The 25,146-nt window shown below is 41.1% G+C and overlaps 1 protein-coding gene across 18 annotated transcripts in view; it reads right to left on the reverse strand.

The window, feature by feature from the left end:
• The window catches only part of SIPA1L1 (signal induced proliferation associated 1 like 1), a 410,818-nt gene that overhangs the window by 16,416 nt on the left and 369,256 nt on the right, over positions 1-25,146 (reverse strand). For 15 of the 18 annotated variants that reach the window (XM_017961310.3, XM_021941336.2, XM_021941338.2 and 12 more), the window contains 5 exons: positions 23,819-23,965; positions 20,460-20,584; positions 18,181-18,243; positions 17,623-17,741; positions 12,670-13,112 (listed from right to left, as the gene is read on the reverse strand). In XM_017961310.3, the coding sequence (XP_017816799.2) occupies positions 12,670-13,112; positions 17,623-17,741; positions 18,181-18,243; positions 20,460-20,584; positions 23,819-23,965 (897 nt within the window). The remainder of the gene's footprint in view (positions 1-12,669; positions 13,113-17,622; positions 17,742-18,180; positions 18,244-20,459; positions 20,585-23,818; positions 23,966-25,146) is intronic. The other 3 variants (XM_021941342.2, XM_021941341.2, XM_009211876.4) reach the window with 1 other exon arrangement.

Raw genomic sequence — 25,146 nt, forward strand, 5'->3', positions numbered from 1 at the left:
TTCCTGCCCAGTGGTCTCACAGGACCACACTATTTGAGCCTTTCTGAGTTCTCCAGCATGGGGTGAAACCAAAGATGGCTGATTCTTGCTACAACAGACTTTCAGTTATTTTTACTTGAGGTTTAATTAATGGTCTGTGGTCCCAAAGCATTCCTCAATGGCACTTTCATTTGTCAAAAACGAACGGTCCTCACCTAAATAAAGTATGGACTTTAGTTAATAATACTGTATCAACATTTACTTGGGGAGGAAGATAACTGAATAGAACCCTCTAACAACTGTCCCTCCACAGGAACACCAACTTGCACAACTATCCACACAATAAAGCACCTTCATAAGAATCCAAAATCAGGTGAGCGATCACAGTACCTGCTTGTCACATCATATCAAGGGGAAAGAGTCACTGAAGAGGGTAGTAAAGATGGTCCTGCATCGCCTACGCCCCCTCCCCCACCCTGGCACAGCAGCTTGGAGAGAGAATCTGTGCACATCAGGGAGGGAGAGGGTGTGGGACTTTGCTTCGGAACTCACTGCTGGCCTGTCACAGCAGAGCACAACACTGAGCAGAATTCTGCTGGCACCCACGGACAGAGCATTTAGACCAGCTCTGGGTCAGAGGGGAATTCTCAGCCAGAGTGGGAGGAAGCTGAGTCCCAGCTGGTTCCGCCACCCAATACCGTGCTATCTTCAGGTCTGACCCCGTGCAGTGCCAGCTGTGGTGGCCATGGGAGTGCTTGAATCACCTTCCCCAACTCCAGGCAACCCAGCACAGAGAGAGACTACTTCTGAGAGGGAAGAGAGAAGAGACATTGTCTAGCAACCCAGAGAGTTCTCCCTTATCTTGCCCAAACCCATCAAGGCAGCGCCTCTTGGAGCTGGTGAGAGTTAAAGCGTTCCTGGACTGAGGGCGCCCCCTAGTGCTGATACATCTACAGTGATCACAAGCTTAGATCACAATAGTCCTATTTGAATACATGGAAAGCCTTCTCTGGAAGAACCAGTACAAACAGGCCCAGGCTGCCAAAATTGGAATAAATACCTAACTCTTCAATGCCCAGACACTGATGAATGTACACAGGCATCAGGAACATCCAGGAAGACATAACCTCATCAAATGAACCAAATAAGGCACCAGTGACCAATCCCAGAGTGATGCAGAATTCAGACAGAGAATTCAAAATACCTGTCCTTGAGCAAGTTCAATAAACTTCAAGATATCACAGAGAAGGAATTCTGAATTCTATCAAAAATTTAACAAAGAGATGGAAATAGTAATTTAGAAATCAAGCAGAATTTCTGGAGTTGAAAAATTGAATTGACAAACTGAAAAATGTACCAGCTTCTCAACAGTGGAATTGATCAAGCAGAAGGAAGAACTAGTGAGCTCAAAGACAGGCTACATGAAAATACACAGTCACAGGAGAAAAAAGAAAAAAGAATAAAAAAGAATGAAACATGCCTACAAGAGCTAGAAGATAGACTCAAACGGGTAAATTTGTTTTTCTTTTTTTTTTTTTTTGAGTCTCCACCCAGGCTGGTGTGCAGTGGCACTATCTTGGCTCACGGCAACCTCCGCTCCCAGGTTTTCTGCCTCAGCCTCCCAAGTAGCTGGGATTACAGGCACCTGCCACCATGCCCGGCTAATTTTTGTATTTTTAGTGGAGACAGAGTTTCACCATGTTGGCCAGGATGGTCTCAAACTCCTGACCTCAGGTGATCTGCCAGCCTTGGCCTCACAAAAAGATAAGGATTACAAGCGTGAGCCACCGTGCCCGTACTGTCAAAGGGGTAAATCTAAGAGTTATTGGCCCTAAAGAGGATGTAGAGAGAGAAAGAGATCGGGGCACAAAGTTTATTCAAAAGAATAACGAACATTTCCAAACCTGGAGAAAGATATAAATACCCAGGTACAAGAAGGTCACAGAGCTCCAAAAGGGTCCAACCCAAACAACACTACTTCAAGCATATATTAATCAAACTCTCAAAGGTCAAGGATAAAGAAAGGATATCTGAAAGCAGCAAGAAAAAAGAAGCAAAAAACATAAAAAGGAGCTCCAATACATCTGGCAGCAAACTACTTGGTGGAAACCTTACAGGCCCACAGAGTGTGGGATAACATACTTAAAGTGCTGAAGGAATACTGATTCTCAAGCTATAACAAATGTACTACACTAATGTAAGATGACGCCAACAGGGGAAACTTGGTGAGGGGTTTATGAGAACTCTGTCTTTGCAACTTTTCTGTAAATCTGAAACTATTTTGATATTAAAAAGTCCCACGATAGGCCAGGTGCAGTGTCTCATGCCCGTAATCCCACGACTTTGGGGGCTGAGGCGGGCAGATCACCTGAGGTCAGGAATTTGAGACCAGCCTGGCCAACATGATGAAACCCTGTCTTTACTGAAAACACAAAAATAGCTGGGTGTGGTGGCACACACCTGTAGTCCCGGCTACTTGGGAGGCTAAGCCAGGAGAATCGCTTGAACCTGCGAGGCAGAAGTTCCAGGGAGCCTAGATCAATAAACACTGGTGCTCAGCATCATCAGTTACCAGGAAAATGCAAATTAAAACCACAATGAAGGACCACTACACACCTACCAGAATGGCTACATTAAAAAGACTTATAATATCAAGTGCCAGAAAGGATGTGAAGCACTAGAGCTCTCATACACTGCTGGTTGGAGTGCTACTTGTTACAACCACTTTGGAAAACTAGTTCAGAGGCTCTACTAAGTTGAACATACGTATATTCTTGACATGGCTATTGTATTCCTAGAAACTCAAAAGAAACACATATGTCTGTGTACCAAAGGACATGTACAAGAATTCTTAGTATCGGCTGGGTGCAGTGACTCACACCTGCAATGCCAGCACTTTGGGAGGCGGAGGTGGACAGATTACTTGAGCTCAGGAGTTTGAGACTAGCCTGGGCAACATGGCAAAACCTTGTTTCTATAAAAAATAAAAAAAATCAGCCAGGTGTGGTGGTGTGTGCCTGTAGACCCAGCTACTTGGGGGGCTGAGGTGGGAGGATTGCTGGAGCTCAGGATGTCGAGGCCACAGTGAGCCAAGTTCACACCACTATACTCCAGCCTGGGTGACAAAATGAGACTCTATCTCAAAAAAATAAAAGAAGAGGAAAAACAAAAAACAAAGATTCTGAATATCCCAAATTGGAAACAATCCAAATGTTCATCAACAGTAGAGTGGATAAATAAGCCGCCATATTCTCATACTGTAAATATAATATAGCAATGGGGATAAGCTAATGTTACCTGCAACACATGGATAAATCTTATCAACATAATGTTGACTTAAAGACACAGGACACAAATTAATACACATAGTATGATTCCATTTATATTCAGTCCCAAAACAGACAAAATAAAGCTATGATTTTCTTAATTTTTGTTTTTGTTTTTGAGACAGGGTCTTGCTCCGTCGCTCAGGCTAGAGTGCAGTGGTGCAATCATAGCTCACTATAGCCTCAGACTCCTGGGCTCAAGGGATCCTTCCACCTTAGCCCGCCAAGTAGTCAGGACTACAAGTGCACATTGCCACACCTGGCTTACACATGTATTCTTAAAAGGATAACTGGTTAAATAAGATCAACCCCAATTCCGGTTTTATCTATGAACACAATGGGCTGACACTAGCTCCCAGGTGTGAAATGCCAGTGCACTTCTTTTCACTAGTGGTTATAACTGAGACAGCCCCACTTAACAATTAATTAGATTTAAGCACAAAGGTACGAGAGAAACAAATGAACAATCCACCGGTATGGCTTTCTTCTTTAACGCACACAACTCACAGCATGAAATTGTGCACTTTCGTACACATGGCCTCTAATTCAGTGGGCCTGTCAGCATCACCTGGGAGCTCTTCTAAAGCATACTTTCTTGTGTTCCAATCTTAGATACGTAATTTAGTAAAGGAGGAATGATGCCTGGAAGATTAGGTAAAATATCCTCCAAGTGTTCACAGCAGCTGAGGCCTACTGCTCACTCACATCCAGCTGAATTATACACACTGTTATGACGGTCAAAATCCAGTTCCATATTGTCTAGATGAAGAAGGTGAAGTCATGGTAGCAGTGTTTCTCAGGCCACAGAACGTGGCCACCTGTATGTACTGATGCAACTGGGGAATCCTGGGCTTGTGTTATATCTTCTGGAGCCCCAGAAATCTGTATTTTAACACACTTCCAAAGTATTCTCATGTTTTTTTGGGTTGAAGAAATACTGCATTAGCCCCTCAACTCCTCCCACTCTAAAATGAGTCTGTCTCTGGGCACAGCTGTGGGTGGGCTCCTTGCAGCTGACCGACCGACCCACTGGCCTGAGACTGCATCAAGGGATGTGCACCTATGCACTTCGCCTAAGAATCTCTGAAGTGGATTAAATTACAATACAACTAACATGAAGCTATCAGCTTCATACTTTTTAAGGGGAGCTGTGTGACTGGGCTCTTTCATTATCTTGGAAATTTCATGTTAATTTAATAGGTTTCAATTTCATTTTACTCAGAGAGTTAAATCTCTTCACAGGAATTACATAAGAAGGGAATGAACCAATAATATCTAACAAAAAAGCATTAGATATAACAGGAAATAATAACTGCAATATCTATACTTTTCTCAATGTATAAGAAGTGAGTTTAACTGAGTATGGTCAAATTGGAATCACTAGAAATGTACTCAAGATGTCTCTAAATTCTACATGAAGAAACTACTAACTTTAATTTTTCTATAAGCTATAGGGCATTTCTCCTTTCCTAAAAAGGAACAACCTTAGATTCTGTTTGGCCATGTCAGGATGTTAATTTTGAAAAGGAAGAGAGGATACACAAGTACATGATACCCCATGTAAAAGAGGCCGGGCGCAGTGGCTCACACCTGTAATCCCAGTACTTTGGGAGGCCGAGGTGGGCAGATCACGAGGTCAGGAGATCAAGACCATCCTGGCCAACGAGGTGAAACCCCTCTCTACTAAAATACAAAAAATTAGCCAGGCGTGATGGCATGCACCTGTAGTCCGAGCTACTCGGGAGGCTGGGAGGCTGAGGCAAGGGAATCGCTTGAACCTAGGAGGCAAAGGTTGCAGTGAGCCAAGATCACGCTACTGCACTCCAGCATGGCGACAGAGCGAGACTGTTTCAAAAAGAAAGACAGACAGACAGACAGAAAGAAAGAAAGAAAGAAAGAAAAGAGAGAGAGAAAGAAGAAAGAAAGAAAAAGAAAGAAAGGAAGAAAGAGAGAGAGAGAGAAAGAAAGAAAGAAAGAAAGAAAGAAAGAAAGAAAGAAAGAAAGAAAGAAAGAAAGAAAGAAAGGAAAGAAAAGAAAAGAAAGAAAGAAAGAAGAGAGGCAATGAGGTCACCGAGGATCTGGGACAGCCTGAATCTGTCCAAACTTCTTATCTTGACCTGACGCTCAAATGAAACCATGGACCACATGTGCTGCAATCTGTTGATTTTACATTCTCAGCTATGGCAAAGCTTTATAGGAGGGGATGCTAGATGACCAATCTGCAAAAAAGATGCTACTCTCAGCGGGTGCTGCTTTACAAGGAGGACCTACATCTATCTGCTGACTTTGCCAAGTGATGAGCCACCCAGGATTGGGAAGCCTGAATGTCATCAATCAAGGCCCTGAGTGCTGAACCTATGAGGCCTGAGGAGACCATTATGAATTCCTGCATCGTCACTGAGACCATCACATCCTGTGAAAAACATCTGCCAGCCACTGTCTGGGCTGTAGAAAGCTGCTGATGGGAAAACTAGGAGTCATCTACTATTTAGGCATGGCAAGGGGGTTTCAGACAAGCTTGGCCTGCTAAAGATGATATTTTCAGGAAGCGGAGAGCAGCAATTAGTCACCTGTCAAATGGCTGTGACAAAATCTGGGCAAAGGCTGAATGCTGGTCTAATACCAAGGGGAGGAGAGCTGATCGGGTTTCCTGTGATTGCTTGTACAAATAACAAGCCTTTGGGTGACAGATAATGTGGAGGATAATGATTAAGGAGGACTCCTCCCACTGTGTTCAGCACTAGCCAGTTCTGTACTCTATCCAATAGAGTATGGAACACAGTTTAGAAGACACTAATTCCAAAGGACTGGGGGGAAAACAAACAAGTGAAGTAGGGATGATTAAGTTGACAAAGAAGATATCCAAGTGACTGCAGTAAAGAAAAATTGTCCATCTATAAAAGGCAGATATTTAACAGTATAAGGGCATACTAATACATACAGCATAGGGAAATGAGTGGCTAGCTATATGCAGCAGCAGAAGCCTCAGGGATCATTGTGGACCAGAAGCTGAAAAGCCTGTAACGCTAAGCTATTTAATAAGGAGCTAACAAGATATCTATGAACATTATCATTTTATTGGCCATAGCTGAGAAGAGTGTCATGTGCAGGTTTGGCATCTAAAAAGGATAAACAAAACAAAGCCGGAAGCTTGAGAAGAGAAAATATGATTATAGGATGAAACACACAAAGTGTAGTTCTAAGAGCTGTGGGAGATACCTGCCTGTTAAAAGAAAAGTCACTAGAAAAGTGTTAAGGCAGGTGATGAAGAGTTTACAAAAGGAAATGACAAAAAACCTTTGGTCTTAAAATGACATTTACAGTCTGCAATACGTTTGATAATCTTTTTTATGTTCAACAAACATATAAAAACAGCCATTTAGTAGGTGGAACAGGACTTTGGTTTGGTGGTACTAGGCTATGCTAATGTGTATGACACGGCACATTACCAGCTGCAGGTTTTATCCATCAGTCACTTAGTTTCTGACCTGCTGTCTATTGTGTAGACTGAACAAGCTGACTGCTGAAATGCAGTTTGCTGGCCAGTGAACTGAAAGATGCAATAGTAAGCCATCTTCATTTGTTACCATGTGCTTGTATCTGTTTAATCTGTGCACCTTAAGATCCTACGGTGTATTCCATGGCCAATATGCCATCTCCTAGATTACAGATGAGGGACAAGCCAGGTGAAATGGTACAACTGGCCACAGGCCACATAGCTGATCAGTGGTAGAACTGAGACTTGAACCAGGGTCTCAGGTTCCAAATCTATTTTCCCTATGTTCCTCTCTCAACTTGCCTGGGGGTAGAGAGCTATACCAAATTTTCCTTCTTTCTTTTTTTGCAAATGAACACCTTATAGTCAATAATCTACGTCCAATAACTAGGTTAAGGCAAAAAGGGCCAACCACATGTTCTCAGAATCTTAGATGTCAAAAGTCTTCATGTTGAGAAAACACTCAGCTCATAAAAAAAAAATTATCTCTTAATTGTGTATTTGAGCTGTAGCTAGAGGAATGGAATTAAATATTGAAAAGGGAGAGGACTTATTACATACTGAAATTATTTAGAAAAGTTGTGTGGGCCAGGCTCAGTGGCTCATGCTGGTAATTCCTGCACTTTGGGCGGCCAAGGTGAGAGGACTGCCTGAGCATACGAGTATGAGACCAGCCTGGACAACATGGTGAGACCCTGTCTCTACAAAAGTATTAAAAATTAGCTTAGCATGGTGGTGCATGCCTGTAGTCCTAGGTACTCAGGAGGCTGAGGCGGGAGGATCACTTGAGCCCAGGAGGTCGAGGCTATAGTGAGCTACAGGGCCACCACTGAACGCTAGCTTGAGTGACAAAATGAGAGACCCTGTCTTAAAAGACAGAGAGAGAGAGAGAAAAGCTGTGAAATCTCTTGAGATTATTTTTTTCATCCCCCCCCGTCCCCCCGCAATAAACCAATTGTATGAATTCTCATCCTGGTAGAATGCTTTACATATGACAAAGAATGGGCTCTCTGCCCTTTCTGAATTCCTTTGGGCCTTATGATTTAATGACCCTTGAAGAATTTGGGCTTGCTATATCAACTGAATGAATGGATTAGTTGCTTCATAGAACAAAGTAAAAAAATGTTTTGTTAGTGAGATCTGCATCAAGCATCTGTGGCTTGACAGAGGGCTCATTTTCTCAAGGTTCACTTGAACTTTCTTCCTCGGTGGTTCTAGTTTTCAGTCTTTGAGGTTACTAAAAGTAACTGGTTCTGGATAAAATAACCACTCACCCCCCAAAAGCTGGAAGAGGTGTGGCAAGATCGCTTAGGCCAGATCACCTGGAGTTCTGTTGTGTAACAGCAAGATATTACACAATTGTGAATGTTCATTGTGTGCAGTGACACAAAGCAAAAACTACCAATTAAAATGATCCATACCCACAACCTAGGCTAAAGCAAATAGAGCTAACCACATCTCTTAAGAGAAGTTCTGGTTTTGTTATTTCAGAGGTTGAACTTTCAAATTCTGAGTTAGTCCATAATATTCAGAAAAATAACATTCTCATCTTAAGGAAAAAATATAAAAGAGAGGCAATTAATTGTTAGTAACTTAAAAAAAAAATTCCAGGCAGAAAAGATTTAGAGAAGGAAATGTTACAGATAAAGACAACTAAGTAACTTCCAAACAAAGACGGAAGGCATATTTCTCACATACATAGGATGACAACGAGGGTGCAGAGAACAAAATTTAAACACACCAGGGCATACACGGAGGCACACAGACCGCCCAGTGTGCCAGAGTAGCCTGAGGCAGTCCTAATGTTCAGTGTAAACCACACACACTAAGGCTTTCTTTTCCTCAACTCTCAAGAAACACAGCTTTTGTGGCATGAACAGTTAACTTATTAGGTCAACCAGAAAAAGCACATTCATGAAATGGAACTGTGCTGACAACTGTGGGCAGGCATTTTTCTTGGTCTTTAACCAGTTCTTCCAGTGATAATGTCAGACACCAACATATATCTAGATCCTGACTGATATTTGCAAAGAAGCTGTTCTGAAGTTCTTCCTTGTCATACTTGGTAGAGTTTAAAAACTTTTATGTAGACATGACTTTACGAAGACTTCATGCTACACAAGGACTCTATGTATGCTCTCATGACTACCCCTAGAAGCACTGCAGCTCTGTGCGAATACTGATGCATCCATACAATAACCTTCAAAATAGTGGTTTTCCAGGAGCCAGGAGTTGAGGATTTATGTAACTTTTGAACTGGTTTATTGAGTCATCAGGCAAAAAACATAAAAGAAAAGTTACTCTTTCTTTGTTTTTTTTCAGACAGTGTCTCGCTATGTTGCCCAGATTGACCTCTAACTCTTGGGCACAAATGATCCTCCTGCCTCAGTCTCCTGAGCAGCTGGGACTATAGGCGCTTGCCACCGTGCCCAGCTAGTTATTTCTATTTGCTCATTGGCATGTATTGAGTATCAATCTATTATGTTCCTGTTGGCACAGCCTATGCAAATATACTTAGGATGAACATATTGGGTGACAAATCCTCTTGTACTGACTGGATGGCAGTAAAAAGGTATATGTGATCACATAAGTGGGTAGCAATTGGCTACAGGTATCTGAGGGGGCCTTAGGGAAGCAAGAGGAAGCCAGTTTGGAGACCTGGAGAATGGCAGGCTAACAACCGTGGACACCAAAACAAGTCAGGCCAGTCAGTTACAGAAGAGATGTCTATGTGCAAGCCTGAGGTAGGGCTTTTAGCTTTCTCATGTGTGGTCTTAAATTAAGCTCCAACATCTGAAACAGCACTGGTCAGCAGGACTAGAGCATTCTGGACTGACTGAGGAGGTCCTTGATTGCCACACAAACTGGCACTGCCTACTGCCAAGGCCAGAACCCTAAGAAGAAAATGAATGCTGCTGGTAAGAATGTCCTTAAATTACTACTATCTTCACCTCTCCTAGGCTTACCACTAATCATTTTTTCTTCTAGTGGTTCATTTTAAGATCTGAAAGTGAAACATCCATTACCAAAAAATAAAATAAAATAAATTTTCTCCCTAAATTTCCAAGCTTCATAGATACACATATTCTAGGGAGCAATAATTTAGAGCAAGTGATAGACTTTTTTAGTTATAGAAAGTTATCAGTATGTGTAATGACATTCAAATATAGCAACTCTACGTAATTACCAACCTGTATTAATGCAGCTCTCATGAGGAGCTAGACAAAATCTGCATGATCATCAAGAGGGAAACTAGAGGACAGAGGAGGTAGGAATGGAGCCCAGCCAGAAAGATGCAGTGAAACTTAATCACTGTAATTTAGACTTTGTCACTGAGTCCCAGGTACAAGCTCTTTTAAGCACTGTCAAGACATCTCTACATTAATTGCTGTTCCTGTCTTCTGAGGACACAAACACTCTAATTTGCTGTGATTTTAGTTTTTCTATAGCAATGTGCATTTGGTGGCTAAGTCCCCTTTCCTCCAGAAAAGGCAGGCTGCTAAAGCTCTGATTATCCAACTCACTCTGCCAAGATCAACATACCAAAGTCTCAAAACATCCCTACTTACCAGAGTCTAGAAATGAATGTCACTCAACAAATGAGTGGGTGAGAAGCTCTGCCACCCTCCCTGGATGGCCACATTCTTCTCTTCTCTAGTAAGTTTGACTTTCAATAGGAGAGTTATTTCTAAAGGATGATTTCAATGATTCTGCATTCTTCCAGTTAGAAGCAGAAAATTTAGATAATCCTTTGAGGCCTTCAGGCAGCTCCAGTCAGCACATTCAGATAAGCAAACTCAGGTGCTTTTTTCAGGGAGCTTTGTTGATCCCCTGGGATTTGTTAGATAATGGGACAGCCACACATTCTGTGCTTCAGTTTCAGGGGCCCAGCTCTTTCCAACCTCACTCCATGGTGATGCCATTTGAGACAAGATCTCTATAACCAACTTTCTTCTGCCATCACATTGGACCAGAGAAATATTTTTAGATGGAAGATATTCTTAAAAAAAGGCATCCTCTTTTCAAAATGACAGATTGAAAACCAAAGAAATAGGAGTCAAACTAAACTTAAAAACCCGAGAGGAACTATTCAGATCTGCAAAATGTTCTAAGTCAATGCACAATCTACTCAGATGGGGATGTGCCAAGAACAGCCAGCGAGTGTCTTGTGTGATTCTGTCTATATGGTTATGGCATCTGATGCCCACTTCCTGTTCTACTTTGGCAAACACATCTCTTACACCATTTGCATCAAACAATCTACTATCTTAATTGTGGAACAGAATACATAGTACTCAAGAATACTGAGACTACTTTCCCAATTTCATTTTGCTTGGAAGCCATGAGTTTCCAGACCTATCACCACCATTTTGAGATCTGCAATGTGGTAGCAGTAAACAGAAACAAAACTCGTGAAAGGCTTCAGCTTCATACCACAGGGCCTGACATTTTACATGAAGGGAAACTCAATGATAAGTAATCATAGAAACTCCATGAGAAAACGGAATACTTAGCTGGTCAAGTGAAAGGAATCTAAATTAAGTAGAAATTAAGTAGAGGATGTCCTCTCTCCTTAAGGTTATCTGGGGTTTACTGACAGATTATAGGCCTGGATTTCCATTTGAAAAATAAAAACTAAATTAAGCCTCTCTACTATTTTTCTCTTTTCTTTTCTCTCTCTCTCTTTCTTTCTTTCTTTCTCTTTTTCTTTTTTTGAGACAGAGTCTCACTCTGTTGCCCAGGTTGGAGTGCAGCTGCATGATCTTGGCTCCCTGCAACCTCTGCCTCCCGGGTTCAAGCAATTCTCCTGCCTCAGCCTCCCAAGTAGCTGGGATTACAGATGCCCGCCACCATGCCCGGCTAATTTCTGTATTTTAGTAGAGATGGGGTTTCACCATGTTGGCCGAACTGGTCTCAAACTCCTAACCTCAAGTGATCTGCTCACCTCGGCCTCCCAAAGTGCTGGGATTACAGGTGCGAGCCACCATGCCCAGCCTTTACTACTTTTCTTGAGGTCATAATCATAACAGACCCAGAAGATAGCAAGGCTAGATGCTCTCACACATTGATCAATGACTGACAACAACTGAAGGTAAAAGGAGAAAGCACACACAGATTAACAGGCCTAAAAAGACAGTGATGGAATCCTTCTTCCCTATATGGATCTTGTCACATTTGGGATTTTAGGCTCAAATCAAGAGGAATTGACAAATAGTATTTACTTTATCTAGAGGTGTGATCTCCAAGGATACAGGGGAATGTGTACTTTCCTATTCTGAAAGGTGTGTCTAATTTTAGCTACACGTTTGTGTTGGACATCCCCTATTCTCAACCCATCGCTGCCAGGAGCCAATTGCTGAAAAAAAAGTTACTATGCAAATATCAGGTAAGTGAGGTTCTCGGCTAGAGAGGCATGTAAAGGATGTGCCTGGCATCATAAACGATGCTCTGTTACTCAGAAAAGACCCCTTTCTTTTAAAAATATGGTCAGTATTTTAAAAACGTAGTCTTCAAAAGCTTGTCCCAGTATATATTCCCTATCACTCACCAAAAGTCAACATTACAAAATTACAAATTTCCTCTCAAATTGTGGTAGCCAGGAAAATAAAAAATAAAAAAAAATCAAATCCAACTTAAAAAAGAATGAATCTGCAAAATTTTCTCACAGTTTAAAATAATGCACTAAAATTGCAGGATTAAAGTATTTTGAAGGCAAGTAAAAGACATTAAACATACAAAAATAAATTGTCACTGCAGAAAAACCTCCTTTTCTTACACACTATTGAGCAAAGTAAAGTGGGCTGAGGCCAGGGAACTGGACTTAAGTCTGCGCTGGGCATCGGAGACACAGCGGGGAAGGGTGGTTACCTTGTGTGGGAAGCAGCATCGTTTATACTGAAGGTGCTGTTCTCCCTTGTCAGAGGGCTCGAGCCGGCTTGGCTCTTGCTGTGTATGTCTAAGCTCAGGGAAGACTCTGCTTTCCGGTCCAGGCCGTGGCTCTCTGTCTCCAAAGTCCGATCTGCCATGGAGATTACTTCACTGGAGCTGTGCCATAGGGGTGCCACTTTCTCCTTGCCTGGCCCTGAGCGAGGTGATGATGTGGCAGCCCCCAGGGAGGCTGTGCTGCCGTGGCTGGGGCCATAAGAGGTGGTGTCAATGCCACTGTCAGCAGAGGTGCCTTGCAGATAGTTATAGCTGTTGAGTTCGGATTCTGTGCGGTCCCCATCGTACCACTTCTCATCACTGTGGGCACTCGACGCATTGCTGGAGAGAGTATTGCTACTGGAGTGGCTCGAGTAGTGGCTATCAGACTGGAAGAGAAGCAGGATTTATTTGAGTGCAAAGTTTTGCGTCCTGAACAACAGAATAACAGAAATGACACTGTGATTAATTTCTAGTTATGAAGGCCTAAAAGTTCCAATAATGACAAGTCACAGTAAGACAGGGAACCTATGTCACTCTAGTCCACTCAGAAGTATCCATGGCAAAGAGTACTAGAAATGTGTGTGTGTGTTTTTTTAATCTTGTTTTTCATTATTTGATTTATGCTAAAGTATCAATACTAATAGGAAGAAATTTAAATTGTCATTAAAGTTTTAGTATATTAAAATAGAAAGGAAATGACATTTCCAAAGGGATTATAATTAGAAAGCATGTTAATTCTAAAAGTCCTATTTGTTCAGAGTAAATAGAAGGCTGAATATAAGACTTATTCCTAGAGAGCTCTCCTTCCCCAACTAGCCTCTATTTAGGAGACAGCCTTCTAAGACATGCTTTGAGGTAAAATTTATACAGAGGTGCCAAGGTAATTCAATGGGAAAAAAATTAGGTTTATCATGAAACGATGGTGATAGAACTGAATATTCATATGCAAAAAATAAAGTTGGAACTGGGGCAGCGGCTCATGCCTATAGTGCGGGGATGAGTGCTAGGATAAGGATTGATAATAGAAGTGTTAATATGTCTCCTAGTTTGTTAGGAATAGATCATAGAATTGCGTATGAAACTAAAAAGTACCATTCAGGTTCAATATGAGGTTGGGTGTTTAGAGGGTTAGCTGGGGTATAATTGTCTGGGTCACTTAGGAAGTCGGGTGAAAAGAGCACTAGTCCCAGCACTTTGGGAGGCCAGGGTAGGTGGATTGCTTCGGCTCAGGGGTTTAAGACCAGTCTCGGTAACACAGCAAAACCCCATTTCTACAAAAAATTCAAAAATTAGCCAGGCGTGGTGGTGCCTGCCTGTAGTCCCAGTTATACAGGAGGCTGAGGTGGCAGGATCGCTTGAGCCCGGGAGGTTGAGGCTACGGTGAGCTGAGATTATGCCACTGTACTGCATTCCAGCCTGGGTGACAGAGCGATACTCTGCCTCAAAAAAAAAAAAAAAAAAAGAAAAAAAAAAAGGAAAGAATAAAGTTGGATCCTTACCACATAGAAAAATAAACTCATAAATGATCAAAGATCTACATGTAAAAGCTAAAACTATAAATCTCTTACAAGAAAACGTGTAAGTCTTCGGGACCTCCAGTTACAAAATGGTTTCTTAGCTATGACAACAAAAACATATGAAACAAAATAAAAAAATAAATTGGACGTCATAAAAATTTAAAACTTTTGTGCTTCAAATAGCCCAATTAAACAATGGGCAAATGATTCGAATAGTCATTTCTCAAAAAAAAACAAAAAAACAAAAACAAAAACAAAAAACACAAATGTCCAATAAGCACATCAAAAAATATTCAATACCATTAGTTATTAGGGAAATATGAATCAAAACTACAATGAGATGCCACTTTGGCTATAATAAAAAAGGCAGATGATAATGAATGTTGGCGATGTTGGGAATATAAAATGGGGTGGTAACTATGGGAAAACAGCTGCAATTCTATGTTAGTATATACCCAAGAGAAATAAAAATGCATGTTTCATTGTACATGGATGTTTACAGCCGAATTATTCATAATAGTCAAAAAGTAAAACAAACAAAAAATCCAAATGTTCATCAACTAATACATGGATTTAAAAATAGGGTATATCCATAAAATGGAATATTACTCAGCTATGAAAGGGAATGAAATACTGATTCATGCTACATGGATGAATCTTGGGAACATAATCAGCGAAAGAAGCCAGGCTCAAAAGGCCACATATTGTAAAATTTCATTGTATGAAATGTCCAGAGTAGGCAAATCCAGAGAGAGAAACTGGTGACTGTCTAGGTCTTTGAGGGGATGACAAGTAGTCGGTGGTGGTGATGAAAATGCCCAGGAATCAGGTGGTGCTGGCTGCACAACTCTGAATACACTGCTAAAAACCACTCAATGGTATATTTTAAATGGGTAAATACAATGGTATATTTTAAATGGGTAAATACTATGGTATGTGAATTATATCTCAATTTTAAAAGTATATGGAACTCTTTCCATATGCTGGCTTAGATGCTTAGAAAGAACATTTTATAGAATTTCCCAAAGAAATAAGAATTTAAAAGATATCTGAATAAAGTAATATTTTAAATTAGAGGGAGGCCGGAAGTCTGGATGATGGAGATTAAGAGAAAAGAAGAGAGAAGGAACTGCGTGTGTGCATGTGTTTGTGTGTGTGTCTTTTGGTGGAGGAAAGAACAGGCTCTTCATTGGCTAAGGGGAGGGGCAGGAGTAGGATATGCCAGTTTCTTTCTTTCTTTCTTTCTTTTTTTTGACAGAGTCTTGCTCTGTCGCCCAGGCTGGAGTGCAGTGGCATGATCTCAGCTCACTGCAACCTCTGCCTCCTGGGTTCAAGCGATTCTCCTGTTTCAGCCTCCAGAGGAGCTGGGACTACAGGTGTGTGCCACCACACCTGGCTAATTTCTTGTATTTTTAGTAGAGACGGTTTCATCATATTGGCCAGGCTGGTCTCAAACTCCTGACCTCAAGTGATCCACCTGCCTCAGCTTCCCAAGGTGCCAGGATTACAGGGGTAAGCCACCGCACCCAGCCACCAGTTTCATCTCAAAGTGAAACATCTCTTCCCCTTGAAAAAAGAATCAATTCCAGTTACTTTATTGGTGTTATTCTAGTTTTCCTCAATAACAACTTACTAAGTGCTGTAATAAAACCTTCATTTATTCTTAATAGGACAGAACTTCTTTAGCTCCAGACCTGTGCTAGGAAATCTGGTGACCCTTAGTCATGTGTGGCTATTGAGTACTTCTAACATGGCTGGTTTGAATTGAGATGTACCAAGAGTGTAAAGTATATAATACATTTCTACAGAAACATAATGGGAACTATACATGTAATTTTAAATTTTCTAGTAGCCAAATTTTAAAAAGTAGAAAAGAAACATGTGAAATTAATTTTAATAATATATTTTATCTAGCCCAACCTGTCCAAAATATTATTTTACCATGTAATCAGTATAAAAATTATTAATGAGGAGAAATTTATAGATCAATTGGGATAATCTATCATTTACAAGTAGAATTGGACATATCACATTGTCACAACTTGTCTCAGTAAATATTTTCCTCAGAAAGATTTTGCTCAGTAGGCTGGGTGCAGTGAGCTGAGTTCGCACCACTGCACTCCAGCCTGGGCGACAGAGTGAGACTCCATCTCATAATAAAAAAAAAAAAAGAAGAAAGATTTTCCTCAGCAAATCTTTTTCTTCAGAGCAAAGTGCAGGGCATGCTCACTCTCCCTTGTTTTTTTTTGGCTCAATATTCATTTTTCTACAGCAAAACTTACATGCATCTCTCATTTAAAGTTCTCTGGGCATCTTCCATAGTGAACTAGTAAGCATGAAATACAGTATTTCCTCATTCTTTTTTTTTTTGAGACGGAGTCTTGCTCTGTCACCCAGGCTGGAGTGCAGTGGCCGGATCTCAGCTCACTGCAAGCTCCTCCTCTCGGGTTCACGCCATTCTCCTGCCTCAGCTTCCCAAGTAGCTGGGACTACAGGCACCCGCCACTTCGCCCGGCTAGTTTTTTGTATTTTTTAGTAGAGACGGGGTTTCACCGTATTAGCCAGGATGGTCTCGATCTCCTGACCTCATGATCCGCCCGTCTCGGCCTCCCAAAGCGCTGGGATTACAGGCTTGAGCCACTGCGCCCGGCCAGTATTTCCTCATTCTATAGAATGACGTGAATATAAACATACACATTCCAGTGAACAGACACACCAAGGAAATCAACCGCATGGGGAGGGTGTCCCATCCCAATAGCAGTATCAGGGAAGAAGAGTGAGAAAAAAAAAGAGTAAGAGGGGGGTTGGAGAATGATAACCTCATATTCCCAATTTTACTGTAAGTGAGAAGGAAGTGTGTATTACTATAGCAAAAGGATGAAATGTGTATGGCTATGAAAGATAAGAGAAGTGGTAGAGGAGGCACAGGGGAAGCTGTCTGTCTCCTATTCCTCCTTTACTGTAGCAGAGTCAAAGATATGGTTGGAGCATCAGTCCTGCTGGAGTCCTCCCATGGTTGGAGCAGGACTGACACTCTAACCACATCTCATGCTTGCAATTGTATAAGCAAATAAAATCAACTTCTAATACATTTCCATTCCTAACATTCCAGGATTGTTAGTGATTGAATCAGATGACCAGACCTGTGGGTGTGGCAGAAGCATAGCAATGAGGAGTTACAATTTTACAATTCGATTGCATTACAAGCAATCGAAAGGCCATAGCAGCAGAAACTGCAAGGCCATGGCAGCAAATGACCACCCTTTGCCAGAATGATTTCCTCTTTGGCCATGTAGAGAAAACAGCAGAGCATTTTCCCAGTGCAAGGAAGGTACACTGCTAGGAATCTAATATTTTTTTAAGTTTACAGTTAACTTACATGCCCTTGTTTGTTTGGAGACAAATGAACCACTGGATCCTGCCGCATTAATCTCCCACTGGGGCTCTCTCGGAAAGCTGGCAGTACCTTTGATACTGCTGGGAGATGGCATGTTGGCTCTGGAATACAGCATAGGACATTATGGTGCAGGCACTAAGCAGAAACAAGCACATGGTGACAAATGAAGATGGCTTGCCATTGCATCTTTCAGTTCACTGACCAGCAAACTCTGCATTTCAGCAGTAAGCTTGTTAAGAGTCTATATGATAGACAGCAGGTCAGAAACTTAAGTGGCTGATGGATAAAGCTTGCAGCTGGTGACAACTTGTCACATCATACACATTAGCATAGCCAAGTACCACCAAACCAAAGGCCATGAACAACGCAGCAAAGTTCAGAATCAACTTTTGGTTTGGGGGGAAAAATTTGGATTATATGAATTAAATTTATGAAATTCATTCATTGCCAAGTGTGGCTAACCTAGCTTGGTCTACATTACCTAGACAGGCATGGATGCAATCACGTGTTACTTACCATGACACTTTGGAAATATTTTACCTGTATATTCATGCTGCTCGAGGACAAAAGAATTGAAATCCTGAGGTCCTCTATAACTGTAAGCTGAGCACAACAGAAAAGACACACAGCAACTAGTTTACTTAAAACAATTGCTTCCTTTGGGACTCCAAGCTGGCGTTCAAGATGGGGTTCCAAAAGTGAGAGATAAAGAATTTATCCTGCATAACACCACTACAGCTAATAGCAAGAATCCTGGGCCTCTGAAACACCCTTCCTAACACGTAGAGGACAGGGCAAAATACTCCTTGACTCTGACTCTCAACCATTTCCAAAAGCAGAGGCAGAAAAGCAAACAGCCATAAAGGTAAGTGAGCCAAGTCAGTAAGCTAAACTCCTGTCTCCACTGTCAGGAGGGTACCTGTTGATACAATACACTGATGCCTAACCAATAAGAACCTCGTAAACATTCTCAATCAGTGCAAGTCATTAGAGAATGCTGTTCTTATAAACTGAGTAGAGAAAGGTCAGCCCATTATATACTCAATATTGGGTACTGAGTAATAAAAATGCAATAATTATTTTTCTTGACTTCTCCCTGGAATGGCTTATACCAGCTAAGCCTTCTGATTCCATCTGATGTGCCAGTTAGGAAAGGCTGGGTTATTTTTCTGGAATGCTGGGATATCAAAAATTATTTTTAAAATTATTTTAACATTTTATTTGAAGGGTTGGATTTTCAATGGTGAAAGGCCACCACTTGGACCTCTTGTACTGTGGTGAAAGGCTTCTTTGGCAGACTTCAGGGGTATCTTATTTTTAAAAAAGGTATACCTTACGAAAAAGATAAACAAATACGTTTTAAAAATTCACCTACATTCATTTTTAAGTCTTATCTATTAAGAGTGGGATGCCACTAAAGTAAAGTGGATGCAGGGAAAAAAAGACCAGAGGGAGGTTAGTGTGAGAGAATGAACAGGGGTCTAGGAAGAACCTTGTAATTACCCTTTCCATCCCTTCTCACACTGTGTGACTTCCCGAGTGTGGCAGGCATGACACTGCACGCCTCACAAAGGGCTTGCTGGCAGCCTTGTTCAAAGCCTGCACCAGGAGCCAAAAAAAGTTGCTAAAGTCATGCTGAAGAAGGGATCCTTTTCACATGTGTCATTACCATCTCAACAGTATCAAAACATATGGGATTTAAAACACTCTGTCAAGAGTAGAAAAGCAGATCAGAATATGCTCAGGTTTTCTGTGTGGGGGTGGGTGGGATAAGAGTAGAGAATGACAGATGGCTTCAATAACAAGGCACATCTCACTGAAGCTACTGGAACAAAGCATATCTTCAGAACCTAGGAACTCCATTTCTCTTCCTCAACCCCTGTCTTGGTGGAATACATCTCCACTCCTTGCCATGTCCATGGTTAGTACATTTACTTGGGCACAGTCATTAAAGCAGGACAGAACAATGAATTTGCAGAGAAGATTAACAGATGGGTCTTGTCTTATAAGGTTATCCTTTTCAGCCCTGAAATGAACACCTTTTTTATCCTACATTGATGCAACTAGAGATTAAATAAAGGAGGAAAAAATCCAACAGTCTAACAATCTAGATTCACGTTAATGATGCATCAACTGCGTTGGTACCAAATCCCTGAGGCTCCTGTGTTGAAAATCTTGTTTCATGGCAAAATGTTACTGTATCAACTAGTGTTATGGTATCATTGTGAAACAACACATATATAGAAAGAAAGGGCTATGCAGCAGAAATCCGGGCGCGAGCTTGCTAATGCAAATCTCTTCCACCCAGCTGTTTCGTGCTGCTAAGACATTTCCTTAGCTGACAGCTTAATAGCAGAGTGAGAAGAATTTTTTTTAAAAGCACATCAGGGAGGAAAGAGATTCTAAGCAAGCTACAGATATGACTAAACAATAATTGTATCTCTTTCCCACTTTGTTCATAGTCTTGTTTTTTAACTTGACATGAAGTATACCAAGCAATCTCTCAAGGTACTTATTCTAGGCAAAAATAAATTAACAAGGAGGAGGAAGGCACTTAGTTTGGTAGTCTGGTGTTTTAATTTAGGTGCTGAAAATAATTCCTATCCCCTTTTCACTTTTAAATTTGGGGTCACTTAGAATTCCTTTTCTCTTAGGTCTTATTTATTGCTTTCACTTATACATAATCTAAGAGACTTAATTCTAATTCATATTTATTAACTAGGGCTGTCTTTTATAACAATGTTTTGATAACATCATCAAGAGGTGAGCTAAGTCACCTTGTAAAAGCAACTTGCTTCTTGTAGAAATTGATTACTTACCCATCTGGTCAGCAATGCTATCCTCACTTCTTTGCCAGCTAGGTGTGGATTTTCCGCTGCCACCGATATCTGACTGGGTGTTCTGTCTGTCAATGGAGGCCGGGGATCTACGGCTCACTCCAAACCTGTGGTGATTTCCGCAAAGGCAAAGACAACATCAGGGACCTTACCCATGAGGGGAAGGCACTCCTGGGTGTAATGAGCTAAATTTTAATGACAGGCACTACTGGTTTTTGCTTACGTGTCTGTACTTGTATACACACCCTGGTTTGTGTTTATGTGGGTGTGGAAATGTGTATGTTGTGGTCAATATACACCACTCTGCTCAAAAAGGTATGAATGCTATGTAAACAAACTTGTAACAATGAGGGCAGAAGCCATTAGGACTGAGCTAACCTAAGGTATGTAGGGTAAGAAACCAAAATTTTCTAAGCCCTCGTACAGCCAAGTTCAGACTTATTCACAGCCAAAAGAAAAAGTTCACAATCTAAATATTAATGTTCCATATATATCTTCCAAATGGTATATTGTGGAGGTTTGTTCTTCTTAACTTTGTAGTTTACTAAATCATTAAGTTAGTGGTTCTTGGAACAAGTATTTCCTGAGTACTTGCATTGTGGTCTGAAATACAAAGATTACTATCATTTAGATCATGTAGAAATCATGTTCAAACTGTATAAATTTTAAACTGCCTTTGGGAAGGGCAATTTGGAAGCAGGTAAACTGGCAAAAAATAAAGGCAAATGTTTATTTCTGGAAAGAACATTTAGCTATTTAGTGAGCCAGTTTTATTTTTCCCTTTGTAAAATAATAATACATGCTTAATTAAAGCATATGCCTTGACTAGCAATATCAACAAATTAAATACTGACTGAGCCCATGAAAAAGTGCCAGAGTGTAGAATTTAAACATTCATATGGAAATTTACTAATTTATATGTGGTTACTAATGAACTTATGCATAATCTACACAATAAAAGACCAAACAGGGGCTAGGAGCAGTGGCTCACGCCTGTAATCCCAGCATTTTGGGAGGCAGAGACAGGAGGATCACTTGAGGACAAGAGTCGAGACCTGCCTCGGCTACAGTGTGAGACCCCAGGCTCTACAAAAAATAAAAACATTAGCCGGGGGTGGTGGCCACTACAGTCCTAGTTACTCAGGAGGCTGAGGTGGGAGGATGGCTTCAGATGGGCCTGGAGGAACTGATGCTCGTGGGTGTCTCCTTGCTATAGGCTGATACATGTATGGGTAAAACCAGGAAGTAGTACACCGGAAAGGCAGGAGATAAATAGGAAGACCTGGGGCCAAGTTCCAACCCTCACCAAATATGACTGAACAAAGTCACTGAATTTTTGCCTCAATTTATGTGTAAAAACGGCAATTTCATTATAACAATCCAAGGAGAAAAATCTATATAAAGCATCTGCAAAGTAGAAGGGGCTAGAAAAACATTTATCTTAATAAAACTCTTTTTTTTTTTTTTTTTTGAGACGGAGTCTCACTCTGGCCCCCAGGCTGGAGTGCAGTGGCGCAATCTTGGCTCACTTCAAGCTCCGCCTCCCGGGTTCACGCCATTCTCCCGCCTCAGACTCCTGAGCAGCTGGGACTATAGGTGCCCGCCACCATGCCCGGCTAATTTTTTGTATTTTTAGTAGAGACAGGGTTTCACCATGTTAGCCAGGATGGTCTCGATCTCCTGACCTCGTGATCCACCTGCCTCGGCCTCCTAAAGTGTTAGGATTACAGGCGTGAGCCACCGCGCCCAGCCAATAAAACTCTTATTATATCATCTCCCCAGTTACTGTTTCACAAATGCTTTTCATTTACATACCCCATCACAAGGCTCACTAAGCAAAGCTATCTCACATACTGATGTAGCATTTATTAAAAATAAAATCCTTGATTTAGGAAAACTTCTAACTGGTTAAAGTGGTCATTTAAAAAAATGACTCACAATTACACTTTTCGCCATCTCCTCCCTAAGGGTCCTTGTTTCATTCACAAGAGTAAATATACCTATTTGTGATCCTATTCTAAATTTTTACTAAGACTTTTTAAAAAGGCATGGAGATGCAAGTTAGAAATGGATTCTAATCATGCTTTTACTTTTTTATTTTTTAAGAGACAGGCCTATGTTGTCCAGGCTGGACTCATATTCCTGGCCTTAAGGGACCTTTTCCTGCCTTAGCCTATCAAGTATCTGGGACCACAGTGCCCAGCTTGCTTTTATTTTTTGGTAGCAGTATAAACTTTTAAACCTCTGAACCTTTTAAACCTCTGAACTTAAAGCTGGACATTTTTCTGGCCCTTTGGTTTTAAATAAACAATAAGGTAAGACTATCTTTAAACTCTGCTTTGGAAAACATTTTCATCTGATGAACTTTTAATTTCATTTCTCATATATGCCCCCATCCCCAATTTATTGTATGCCAGAGTATAAGGGATACCCAGTCCTGAGGAGCTAAGATAAAACTTGTTCTAAATTTTACTTGGTGCTGTTTTTGAAGAGCTTAATTGTTCTTTGTCCAGAGAAGCATTTAGTAGTTTAAGAGTCACACTTAGATTTGAAGGAGTTTTAAGTAATCATTTGGCTGACATATGAAACACATTCAGTGACCAAGGACTCTGCCTCATGAGGTCATCCAGTTCTTTCCAGGGCAGGCTGATAGCTTTGAAATATCTTCCTCAAAATAGGCTGGACCCTTCTTCTCTGTAACTTTCATTTACTGGCCTCAGTTGTCCTCACAGACAAGTATGATCCCCAATCTAAGAGTGCTGGAAGAAAGCTACTGTGGCTTCCTCACCTCCATATAATTCTCATCCTCAGCTTGCACATCCTCAGTTCTTTCTCTCACATGGTCTCCGAGCTCCTCATTTACCTGGGCCCTCTCTTTGGATCTGCCCTGCCTGGTCGGAACTCCTCAAAGTGTGTGGTCCAGAAATAAATCTCCAAGGAGGGTGGAACAGGCCCTGTGTCTTTTCAACAGTTTTGCTTTTTAACTCCCTCTTATTCCTATCCTAAACTTGTACAGGTGTTGTTTCCACTTTGGAGTAAATAAGAAGTGACAAAATCTGAACTGTAAAACTAAACAATATATACAATGGACAAACTAATGCAATTTGATTTCTTTGCCACTGAGTTCTTCGTAGAGGCTAGATGATGATAAACTTTCTAAGAAGTAGTTTAAACCAGCCATGAAGCCATTTTTCTATCTGGATTATTAACTACATTTTCTCTTTTGTTTGTCTACAAATTGATCAAGGCTGGCTGAATGGAAGTCATTTTACATGTCTGAGTACACATGAAAGAAATGACGCCAACAGGGACCACGTACAACGGGACAAACGCATACCTACCCTTCGGGCATGGACTTCTGCCTGTAAGTGCCCCCCACAGAACCAGTGTCACTGGATGAAGACAGGTTGCTAGGGGAGTTCCGACACTGGGATCTTGCTAAAGCCATGGATGAGACCGTCACATAGATGTCCGAACCAGGAGACAGCCTGCATGTGCAATACAAAAACACGAAGTCAACAATTCAAAGGGAAAATCCCAAGGCAATGCATGATGGATAAAATCATATAAATGTGACAAAAACAGTGACTTCAAGGAGATAGTGAAAATGAAGCCAGCTGGAAGCCTACAAAAGAAACTTCCCCATAAAATGACTCCCTCCCGGAACAGCTGGAAAACTGCCTTGGGCGGGGGAGGGGGGGTGGGTGTCAAAAAATAAAGGGGAAAAAAGATCTAGAAAACATGTATGCTTCCAAAAGCTGCCAGAATTCAATGGGCTAAATTGCTTATGCAGTTTCCTAGTATGGCAGAGCAGAAGATAATTGAACCCAAGTGACATTAACATAGCAATTAATTCCAGTTTCTCACACTAGTCCTCCCAGAGTATATGACCATAGTAACACTGGTACATTTTTTGTATGCTTCTTTGTTTTCCAATTTTATTATTCACAGTCTGGAATGAATATTTAGATTTTGCTATTTAGTATTTATAATTTTGGTTGGTGGTAGTATCACCATATAAAAACCTCCATGAAAAAAATGCCTAAAACCACAGTTGGTGAATTTAACTAGAATGACTGAATATATATAATATCACAGTAGAAGTGTGCTCCACATGGGCACCTCATGTATCTGTTTCTAAAGTTACGGGTCCTTCACATTGCCAACTGGCTGTCAAGGCAGAAACCATAGCTTTGTGGTCAGGACAGACATATTTTTCCCCTCTACCTCCTCTACTCTAGTAGGCAACATGGCAACCACAGGGATATGAGTAAGTGACACTGTGCTGACAGTTGTGACTAGGTTTAAGCTAACCCTTAGTAACAATGGTATTTTATTTCAGAAGCAAATGCTGGCACAAATCACTCGACTCTTGTAGCAGGGGAGGTAATTTCCATTTTATAACTTAGGAAGTGAAATCTAAGTCATCGTTCAAGTTCACAACAAGCCAGGTCTCTAGACTCTAATTCCGCCTGCACTCCATGCTAAACTATTGCTGTCCCCTAGAGAAGGCCTGCATTTTTTTTTTCTTAATAAGACAGTTTGCAATGGGTTTGCATGCTCAAACAACTTTGCGTATAAAGCTATCCTAAGGCAAGTTAAAGTTTTGAAGCCTTGAGACAGAAGCTGCTTCACCGGCAGAGGCCCTGTCCCACAGTGCCTCTTTATC

Source organism: Papio anubis, chromosome 7 (assembly GCF_008728515.1).
Source record: "Papio anubis isolate 15944 chromosome 7, Panubis1.0, whole genome shotgun sequence".
Taxonomy (NCBI): Eukaryota; Metazoa; Chordata; class Mammalia; order Primates; family Cercopithecidae; genus Papio; species Papio anubis.